This window comes from Antedon bifida, chromosome 1 (genome assembly GCF_963402885.1).
Source record: "Antedon bifida chromosome 1, ecAntBifi1.1, whole genome shotgun sequence".
Classification (NCBI taxonomy): domain Eukaryota; kingdom Metazoa; phylum Echinodermata; class Crinoidea; order Comatulida; family Antedonidae; genus Antedon; species Antedon bifida.
In genome coordinates this window covers 26229498-26241047 of record NC_136226.1, presented here as the reverse complement: position 1 = coordinate 26241047, position 11550 = coordinate 26229498, and the positions used below count along the sequence as shown (strand labels likewise).

Here is an 11550-nt window from a genome sequence, read left to right as displayed (position 1 = left end):
CTATTTTTTTTTCTTAAATGTTGAATTTGTAGATGCAATTTTTATATCTACGTGGATTGAATTCTATAATTTTAGCTACATGGTATTTAATAGAGTTCTTGATAAAATTATTTGTATATTTAGGAAGAAGATAATCATATTTATTTAATATATTTATTTTATTTATTTACTTAGGTTTATTTATAGGCCTAAATAAATAGTAAGATGGTTCTCACGTTCTTACGAATACGAATAGAACTTTATTGCAATCAAAGAAAGATTGAAGTTTAACAAAAGCGTTTCACTCATAAACATAAAATGCAATATACAAATATAAAAAAAAAACAACATTTAGAAAGTAAGTACATACAATCAACAAATTAAAACAAAATTTCAATTAAATAAAAATTATCATAAAAACTATATATATTAATTCAAAATGTTAGAAACAAGTTTAACTGAAAACATCAGAATATAGATATAGGCCTGTAGTAAAAAAATGTAAAAATTTAAAAAAATTTTTTTAAAATTTTAAAAATTCAAAAACTTTAAAAATTTTCAATATTATTTATACACAATGGTACGGAAGGTCGCGGAAACAGAACACTAAATGATTACCATTTTTGGAAAAGTCCGTGATTAATAATAAACGTTTTAGAACGGTTAGTTTTAACTCTAGGGATACAGAACTCACGGAGTCTTCTAAGATTATAAGCAGCAGAAGGAGCCTCCGGTAACAAATGATTCAATCTGTGACTGGGGTCTTTGATTTTAACGAAAAAATCCTTGCACAGTCGAACACGGCGGTCTTCTAAGGTAGAAAAACCAAGGAAGCTGCAGGCATCGAAATAAGTAGCCTGCGGAAAAATACATTTAAAGGCCCTTCTCTGAATTTGTTCAAGTTGTTGACTCTGTTGCTTCGTAATATTTGATCCCCAAACTGGGGCCGCATATTCTAATATTGGTCTAATGATACTAGTATAAAATTGGACAAGTGCGGGGGCATCCAGGCCTGCCCTCCGCACCTGTTTGAGAAAGTACATTCTAGAATTACATTTACTAATCATTTTGTCAATATGGGTTGACAAATTATGAGAAATAATTACACCAAGGAGTTTAAATTCGTCAACATAATTCTCATCTCTTTCGTTTTCTTAATATTAAGGGACATATTGTTATCATTAGCCCACTGGACAGTTTCGTCAAGAGTGGTTTGGAGTACAGTTGCCCCATCGTTGCCGACGCGTTCATGGATGGAGGTGTCGTCCATGTATTTCATGCACGGCACCCCATCCAGAAGATCGTCGACAAAGATGATAAACAACATGGGCCCCAACCAGGAACCCTGGGGGATACCGCCCTTAACGACTATCCATGGGACAATTCATCGCCTAGTTTAACACGTTGTTTTCTGTCACAGAGAAAAGCATAGATCCAAGAGATTAGATGGTCTTCGACCCCTAACTTATGCAACTTGTCAATTAATATATTATGGTCAATTAAATCATAAGCCTTTTTGAAATCAAGCAATAATAATCTCATTTCATCTCCTTGGTCAGTAGCATTAAAGCATTCGGTTAACAAATTTATAAGAGCGTCAGTGGTAGACACACCCTTAGAGCAACCAAATTGATTCAACTTGATTTTATCTTTAATTTGGACCAAAATCATTTCCCCTACTATCCCTTCAATAACTTTCATGGTGGTGGAAGTCAGCGAAATAGGACGCAAGTCATTCTCAAGAACCTTAGGTAGGTTAACCTTTGGAATGGGGATTATATCGGCTGACTTCCAAAGCATGGGAAGGACCCCTTCCCTTAAACTAGAGTTAACTTATTTAGACGTTAGCTATGCATTTTGATTTGTATGAAATAACTAATGCCTTTAATTAATTGTTTGAATAATAAATAAAAAATTATTCTAATAACTTTTAACTTCGAATTTTTAACACGGATTAGTAATAATAATTAATAATAAATTATGATAAAATTATTTCGCTATTCATAAAAAATATAATTACATTGGAAGAAACGCCAGATGTTGAACTTTTGAAAATGGTATTCGTAAATTTTATTTGACACTTTAGCATATTTTTTTATTTCATTGACTTTGATGATTGGTACGTGAATGGATTGACATATACTTATTTTTAAACATTAAGAATTAATAATCAGGCCTATTTGCTTTCGGTCATTCTTCAGCAAGGTAAGGTAATAAGGCAGGCTAGCTAACGAGCGACCAATCAGATAGGCTTACCCACCAGTCAGATCTACTGGCATTTGGCTTAATAATGTAACAAATATCGGTGAATTATAACATTTTACATCCCTTTGAGAATTATATTTTTGTAAGTGACGTCACATCCGAAAACTAAAACTTTTAAATGGGACAGTAAAGAAACTCCGGCGTAAATTTAACATTAATTAACTCTCCTTAAAATCTGGAGCTCCTGGTGACAGACAAGACAAGACAAGTTTATTTTTTTATGAATTCTTCGATATCTCATGGAATGCTAATAATATATACTTTTTGTAGGTAAGCACGCAGAAAGCATGAATTATTCATTAGTTGTATATGTTACCTGATTGAATATGCATTAGGTGTGACATTGCACAGGGAGTAGCAGTTGTTGTTTTAACAATGCTACTAGTACGACACTTGACAGTCGCTTCCGTACTAATCAAACGCTATGAAATTTGATAACGTCTTTAAATACATTGGTGAATATGGTCGATATCACAAACTGGTGACATTGTCCATATGTTGTCTTGTATTTTCCAATTCGTTTGTTAACATATCAACCGTGTTTATTGGTGGAACTATGGACCACCATTGCAAGCCTCCAGATACAGCGAATTGTAGCGAACTCTATTTCGGTGACTGCTGGAATAGAAACGATAGCATGATGAGACTGCCACCAGATGATGAGGGGACACTATTCATTAACGAAACACAATGTAGAATGTATGCAAATGATAATACGACTAAACTGGTTGATTGTGAAAATGGATGGGCCTACGATCGATCCCGGTATGATTCCACTATTGTGTCTGAGGTAAGATTGTTTATTGTTGACCCCTGACACCAAACTACCTAGGCGAGTTAGTTACCCGCACGACACACGCCACGTGCACGTACGGTATAAAACATGCAGAAAAAAAACCAATTATACCATTATCACCTGAAGAAAAACATATGCTGTTAGTGTCATTAAGACATGAAGAATATATGTTTTTCGTGCTGAATGTTGTCTATTTTGGGACATTTTGGGATATAATACAGTTTACAGTATAACTGAATACATACTACATAGAGTGTAGCATAGGTGAAAATAAGGCAACCGCCTTTTTTCAAATTTGTTAACATGATGACGTCATAAAAATGAAACATGAAGATTAAACATTGTCTGAGCAAGAACATATATTAACATTAACAACGGATTACGTAGAATACAGATGCGCGCTTATTTTAATGTGATGAACTATTACGCAAAAGATGAAAATCCGACGCGATTTGACGCTTTACGCGTGTCGGTTCACGCGTGTATGTTTCATGAGTTTGCACCAGCCTTTATACTGTCAAAAATAAATGTTATATATGCATTATATTTTTATAGTTTGACCTGGTGTGTGAAGACAGTTATATGGTGTCATTGGCGTCATCATTGTACATAGCAGGATTTTTTTTTGGTTCGATTTTATTTGGACTTCTTTGTGATTTGTAAGTTTAAAAAAATGAAAGTAGGTACCTTACTTATATAGTAATAAAAACGATCTCATATTATATTTAGTCATGCTTTGTCATGATTGGCGCTTCATATATTTTAAAAATTATGGTAGAATCCATCAGGAGCCAACAATTATTTCGTTCGTTTCACGGGAAAGTGTCACTTGAAGTAATTCGATGGATGTAATAATAATTCAATCATTTCATTGCGCATTATCATATTTTATTATTACTATTTTTAGTCTAGGAAGAAAAAATGGAGTGTTTTTAGCATTTGCACTAGTTTTATCATTAACGGTGTTATGCAGTCTGTCGAAATCATATGTTATGTATGTTATTTTCCGATTCTTAAACGGCATATCTGAGATTGGGTTATATGTTTCAGTCTTCACATACGGTAGGAATAATATTATTATTTCATAAACATCATTATTGAAATTAATAATTTAAATCGTTGCAAGAACAAAAAATCATTTATTCATAGTACAAAAATACAAAAATGTTGACCACATTCCAAAATTATTGGTATATTTCGGATCTGAAGATATGGATACTGTGTCCTGATAAATACCTTAAATATGTTAACAATTGTTTTCTCTCTGATATTTTCAGTTACAGAATTAGTTGCTCCATCTAGACGAGCCATGATATCTACCATTGCGACGAGCTATTGGTGCATTGGTATAATGATGTTAGCTCCGATTGCTTATTTCATTAGATCATGGGACAAGCTTCTCATGACTTTCGGCATTTCCCTGTCCCCTCTGTTGTTGCTTTACTTGTAAGAACCAATTATAATTGTATTTCATGAATTAAAAACGGAAAGTGAAAGAGTAATTAAAGATTGTGAGTGTTAATGTCGTCCCAACTTTTAGATATTCAATCTTATTAACTAACGCCCTGGAGACAGTGTAACGCATTATGCTTATCGTGTCTTTGGTTTGAATAAGATATGTTTCTTTGGAGGAACACACACAAGAACGACGATTGAAACGGAGTTAGTTATTAAATACAACTCCACTATGAAAACCGGAAGACTTAAGCAATCTAACACCATGAAACCGAGCTCACCTTGCCAAGATAGGAACTCGTAACAGTTCTTTGATCTTATGCCTGGCTGCGACAGTACTAGTACTATGTACATTCTCCGCGGTGTCTATTTAGGGCGTGGGACTGATCGTGTCGCAGATAAACCCTTTGATCTCCATCCTGTTGTTAGATTGCCTTGGTTTAAGTACAGCGTGATTATTATTTTTAATGGATTCGCTGTTGGTTATCATTGGCAATTTTCTATAACAATATAAAAAAATAAATGGTTGAAAAATATTTGATATTGTAATATTTTACGTTATTGTTTTGGTGGCTGGTAGATAATCTAGTACCGATGATATCTAGTGTTTTAATGATTAGTTTTATCGTTTTTACAGTTTCGTTCCAGAGTCACCTCGGTGGCTTCTTGTTAAAGGCCGAAGTGAAGAAGCAAAGATTGTTATAAAAAAAATTGCAAAAAGAAATAAGGTTGGGGATTTACCAGATGACATATTGGAAAATTTAGAAGTTGGAAGTGTAAGCTGAAATATTATTTTTTTGCGTACAATTGTAGCAAGCTACATTCGTAAAGAATGACAATGTGAAAGAAACGTTCAACCCGTAAACGTAGAACGAACGAATGAGAATTATATGATCTATTATTTATTATGATAACACATCCATAATCCAATAAATAGTGTCACCTTAATAGGTGTGTCTGCTGAATAGAGAAAACCTCGGGATAACGTATGATATGGCCCCTTATGCGTGTTTCATATGAGAGGTTCTACTATATCTTTAGTCATAGTCAATTTCAAAATTGACCATGTGACTGGCGTGTTAACATGGGATTGCTTCCACGGGATTGGTTCCTCGTTTTTGGTTGAGGTTCATGGTTATGTTTTAACAGCGAGTCACTATGCATCTTTGAATTTTTTCGTTTGAATTGAATAAAAAAAAGTTAATAGTAACAAACAAAGTGACGTAAAATTCATATCTTTAATAAAGGATTCAAGTGAAAGTAGTAAGACAAGCCCGATGATCATAATTCGATATCCACAGATGAGAAAGAAAGCGGTTTACATCACATATAGTTGGTACGACACATTTCTGCTTTATTTTTGTATTTTTTTATTTGATTATTAGTGAAGTGAATTACATTTTTATGTTACTAAGTGATATTACTAACTGATAATAATGTTATCACAGACCAAATAATTCCAGCCTATATCAGAATAGAATCCAAATAATACTAATTAATTGTGCTTGAACCAATGTTTAAATAGGTTTGCCGTTAACCTTGCTTACTATGGTTTAACGTATGGTGTTGAGGGTCTAAACGTCAACATATACATTGGAACTTTCTTAAGTGGTGGTACCGAGTTGTTGGCCTACCTGTTCGCCTGGTTCATCATTCAGAAGCTCGGCAGACGATGTTCACTGGCAGGCAACCTTATTACTGGTGGTTCTGCCTGTTTCATCAATATATGGATCCGTAAGTTATGCTTCTTTGTACACCCGATTCACATGGTCTATTGAGTAACTTTGTGACGAGCCAGGGTGCATTTTATGTAACTACAGTTTAGTGAAACTGTGAGTTTGTCACTGTTTGAGATGGTTATAACTAAAGACTGTTTATTTGTGGTTCACGCGATTGCATTCGAAAATGATACATTAACAGTTGATTTTCCAAGTTCTGTTTCGACAATTAGTGAGTGGGATTATAATCGAGCATAATGGTAATATACTGAGAGTAATTATATATTCTGTTATATAATAAATTATTAGTACAAAGGTAATTTCAACAATATATTGTATTTTTCTGGTCGACATCGAATATTCAATTTGAATTATTTGAGCAACGTGTAATATAATAATACATTTGACCTGTACATTTTCAGCAATACAACTTGTGGCTCTTAGGACATCTTTGGCAATGATTGGAAAATTCTTTGTTACATCTGCATTTTCAATCGTTTACATATATACTGTTGAACTTTTCCCAACGAATATTAGGCAAGTTAAACACATTGATTCTCACAAGCAATGTAGATAAGTTCGTAAAACAATATTTTCGATTACACTCGTCCAAAATGACTGTTCAAAATTTAGTATTTAACTATTACAGCTTTTAATATTGACATTATTATAATTTTGTTATAGTCAATCCAATTTGGTTTTCTTTATGTTATTTACAACATAATTAATATATAGTATACTCATCTGAAGTTACAACGTGATTTTATGTGTTTACACAGGAGCACCGGCTTAGGAATATGCTCCCTCTTTTCACGAGTGGCTGGGGTGCTTGCCGCTCAGATTCTTTTCCTCGAAAAATTATGGGCACCGCTGCCATTGGTGGCGTTTAGTTTTACGTCAGTGACTGCAGGGCTGGTGGCGCTCCTTCTGCCTGAAACTTTAAATGTTCCACTGCCACAAACCATAGAAGAGGCTGAGATGCTTACCAGGTAAGATCTTGAGCAACATGTTGGTATTTGTTTAATAACCTTTAAGACAAAATATATTTGTTCGCCGTAGTTTTTGTCTATTGCCGATGACACCGTATAACTTCTATTCCTTTGTTTTATTATTACAGAAAAAACAACGTAAAAAGAAATAAATATTTTCAAAGTCTTCAGATGGAAGGAGTCAAGTCCTAAGGATTGAAAAAATAAACATTAAAATAATTGTCGTTGCCATAATTATTAAGTTTTTTTCATTGTATCTGGAGAGTGCGTTCTCGTTAGGATAATTAACTTCGTTTATAGGTTGTAAAATATCGGTGGTATTCTGGCAAAGAATTTTCATCATGGTATTGTTCAAACTCGATTGGATAGCGACTCTTTAACACTCTCGGCGTGGTACAGCGGAACAGCACTAGTCCCCAGAGAGCGCACCTGAGATCAAATTGATTGTAACTAAAGATATTGTGAAGATATCGTTGTAGTAATGCTATTGATGATTGATCTAAGGATCAATAAATATACGCACTAAATATTCAACATTGATTACGTCCGGAAGTCACGCTTTAAATTGTAGGCATTTATCAATTTTGTTGATGGTTGATGGTTGTTATAACAAATGTGTTTATACAACTTACCAAATCAATTTATAATAAAAATATGGCTCATACGGATGCAAACTATAACCACAGGCAACTTGTGAAAAGATGATAATTAATTATTAGGCCTATAATATAGTAAGATATACGTTTTTTTGAAATTGTAAACTATTATATGCCTCGCACATTTGGAAATGATAAAATGATGCCTCGCACAAATATTTAGCGTGACTCGCATACCTCGCTTGCCTCGCACTTTGTCAACACTCAACATACGTACCGTGTAGATGTCATGATGGTCATGTGTACTGAAATAAAAATCATATGAGTGCTATATACACTATGCTTTTACAGTTAATACAATCGGTAGATTACATATAATAATAAACGATTTTGCATAATAATAAGTATATTATTATTAAAATATTATATTATATATTAACAGTAAATAGTAAAACTATTAAACTTAAATTATCATGCCTTAATTAACAGGTGTGTTGATTTTTAATTTGATTTAAAGTGGATTTTTTTAAGTGGATTTAAAATCAGTGCTAATAATAATTTCATTTTAAAAGAAACAAAATGATTAGGCATATCAATAATTAATGTTAATTTATATTGAATTTTGAGTAAACATATATACAAATTACGTAATAAAAAAATGTTGACCTTTAACTTATAATTATATTCATTTAAATTTACAATATTTGTGCACAGGTGTGGATGTGTATTCTCCCTCGACCATTCGTGCCGTACGCTCATTCGCCTGTTCAAAACTGGATCAGAACACCAGGGTAACCTAATCTTCCAAAAGAAGCACTATGTTCTATAAAAGTGTACAGGAGCCACACGTTTGGTTCTTACCTAAAATTCATGTTACCACCAGAACCATGGTCGAGGAGAGAGAGGCTTGAACCCTGCCGATTGGATGGAAATGTTTTTCGTCTCCTAGTTAGAACAATGGTCAGAAATCTAGGTCAAATATAATCGGCGGAAGTTAGTTTATCGATCACAATTAATTCACGATTTAACAGTGTGAGTACTGATCATGCATTGTATTTGTGAACCTATTTCAATGCATATAAAGATAAAATCGCTCAATTTTTTATTTTGCCAATAAATTAGATCTTTTAATAACTGTTCACTGAAGTACACCTTGTTGACAAAATAACAACTGGCCAATACAATTTTTTTTGTTTTATTTCGTGTTGAATAATTAGGTTTGGATATTAATAAGCTTAATTTTGTAACTTAAGTTATTTTATTTGTTATTGACATGTTAAAAATGTTATATCAGTAATTATCTAGTATTAATATCTTTTTGTCTCGTACGTAGCATGCAATTTTGTGTATTGCTTTGTTGAAGCAATCTTCATCGGTAAATCCATCGATGCACCGGTTAGGAGGACATGAAAACAAGCGTAACAAACTGTTTACCCATCGGCGCATAATTCTATGCAAATTGACATCTAAATAAAACAAGTTTATATTATAATAAAATAAAAAGAGACGTTTATTCCACAAATTCAACCTTTGCTACTTATAATCACCTACATTCGTGCAAATATGTATCTGTTCCGACCAAGGTGTTATTAGGTGATCTTAAAAGATAACCTATTTTTATTGTATAAATCCTTATTTATTTATTTCTTTCTGTACCGATTATCGCAAAAAGTTTTTTAAAAATTGTATAAATTCGCCGGTTGTATATAATTTCATTTCTTACCTGCCTTATTATCTGGTTGTGATATTTCATCTGTAAGCAAGAAAAAAAATAATACGCTAAAAATGAGAAAGAATTCATGTAAACTTTTTTTTAATGTGTCCTTCACAGTTAAACAACAATCTGACTAAACTGAGAATTATCTGAAACATAAATGAAGCGACATGGCGTGATTAGCCTATATAATATAACAAATATATTTGTATAGGCCTACCTATTTTTTTTTCTATTGTTTTTATAATTATGCATATACAATGCATGCAAAATATTTTGAAATTCCAACAACTAGGCCTATTATGATAGAGACACAATAGTTAAGTTATCTTAGTTGCTCACCAGTTACACATTACACTTTTTAATTAAGTAATTCATTTTATGATGCGTTAACGTTCTAAATTAACAGGCGTATTCATAGCAATAATGTAAACAAATGACAATTACTTAATTTGTTATCAATCGAGTACAAGTTAATGACGAGTAGCTGGAGCTGTAGTTTTCAAATCCCAAGGACCAGGGTTCAATCCTGACCTAATATCAGGGTTCAATCCTGACCTAGTACTAGGGTTTTGACTCAACTCCACTCCCTAAACCTCAAACAAAACTAATTATATTCTCTTCCGTACTCAACGTGAAACATTAGACCACTCAAATTATTATATCTTAATTAATGGGAATATTATTAAACAAACGAAAGAAACAATGTTTCTTAGTGTCTTAAAAAACGTGAGGTGGACAAGTCATCAGAATTATGTTGGAACTAAAATCTCCAAAATAATTGGGATTATAAATAACCTAAAATATACTTTTCCTCTTCGTATCCTTATATCATTATACAACTCTTTAATTTTACCTCACCTACACTATTGTAATATTATTTGGCCGCTGATTGTCCTTCTCATATTGATGAATTAAATTATTTAATTAGGCTAAGCGTGCAATTAGAATCATTAGTTAGCCTCAGTTAGCTCCATCTGAGCCATTACTTAATGAACTTAAAATGCTAAAGCTAAGTGATATTCATAAACTGCAAGTCATGGTCTTTTGTATTTCAATATTTTTTCAACAACCTTCCTTCTTCAATGATCAATTTATTGAATATTGCTGTTCCAAATCATGGACACAATCTGAGAAATACTGGACATACATTTCAATTAACTAGTCCTTCTGTAAGATTAACAAGTTCCTCTCATTTTATTTATGTTTCTGGTACTTTATTATGGAACCATTTAGATTGTAGTATTGTCAACTATTCATCTCTTTTTTCCTTTCGTACAATTAAAAAGTACATTTTACCATTGTATATAAATTAGACTTTTTCTTAATGAATCATGTCATGACCAAGTTTATTATCTATATACAGTAGTATTATCTTTATTTTATATATATAAAGTAATTTGCGAGTTACTTGCTGTTGGATGTGTAGGAAATAAGAAAACAAGTAGAGCAGCAAAACATTTGACAACAAATCAAACTTATTCGTACTCGGATCTCCTGAAGATGATGCATTGCCAGTTTGTACATTCAAAGCACACAGCAGTAAGATAACAAATAACGAAGTTCGCATGATACTAAAAAGTAAGAAAATTATCAACAATAATGAACATTAATTTTAGCCCCTACCTTTTTGCACTACTTTTTCAAATATGTAATAGACATTTATAGAAAACAAAGAACACAAACAGTAAAGGAAACAACTCATGGAAACATGTCGTTTATAAATCTAATAATTTATATAAAAATGTAGTAATAGATTAGTCTATATTTACTGTTTTAAAAATGTTAATGTTTATCACAAGTTCATAGTAGCTTATCATCAAACAGCATTAATACACGAAATATGAGATACATCTATTTGAAAGTTATTTTGAAAAATATAGGCCTAAGTAAAAAGGATTATGATAATTTATTATATCATAATCATTGTATTGTAATGAAAAGAGCAGTGATTGAGGAAAAAATAATCGGTTAAAAAAAGCAACATACGTACCGTGTAAATGCCATAATAACACTATGTAAAATGAAATAGTTGCTT

At 32.3% G+C, this 11550-nt stretch overlaps 1 protein-coding gene across 1 annotated transcript; it reads left to right on the top strand.

Annotated features, from left to right (window-relative positions):
- Positions 1-2800: 2800 nt before the first annotated feature.
- On the top strand, positions 2801-6790 carry LOC144835600 (solute carrier family 22 member 21-like). The gene is made up of 8 exons (XM_078690684.1): positions 2801-3034; positions 3596-3699; positions 3948-4102; positions 4318-4486; positions 5133-5271; positions 5743-5831; positions 6021-6229; positions 6636-6790. The coding sequence occupies exons 1-8, from the start codon at positions 2801-2803 to the stop codon at positions 6788-6790; spliced, it is 1254 nt and encodes a 417-aa protein (XP_078546810.1).
- The last annotated feature ends 4760 nt before the right edge of the window (positions 6791-11550 follow it).

Excerpts from the sequence above, each read along its gene's own strand:
- LOC144835600 (XM_078690684.1), top strand. The coding sequence starts at position 2,801 with ATGGACCACCATTGCAAGCCTCCAGATACAGCGAATTGTAGCGAACTC. Across the intron at positions 4,487-5,132 it reads CCTCTGTTGTTGCTTTACTT|TTTCGTTCCAGAGTCACCTC; the intron begins GTAAGAACCAAT and ends TCGTTTTTACAG. Across the intron at positions 5,272-5,742 it reads AAAATTTAGAAGTTGGAAGT|GATTCAAGTGAAAGTAGTAA; the intron begins GTAAGCTGAAAT and ends TCTTTAATAAAG.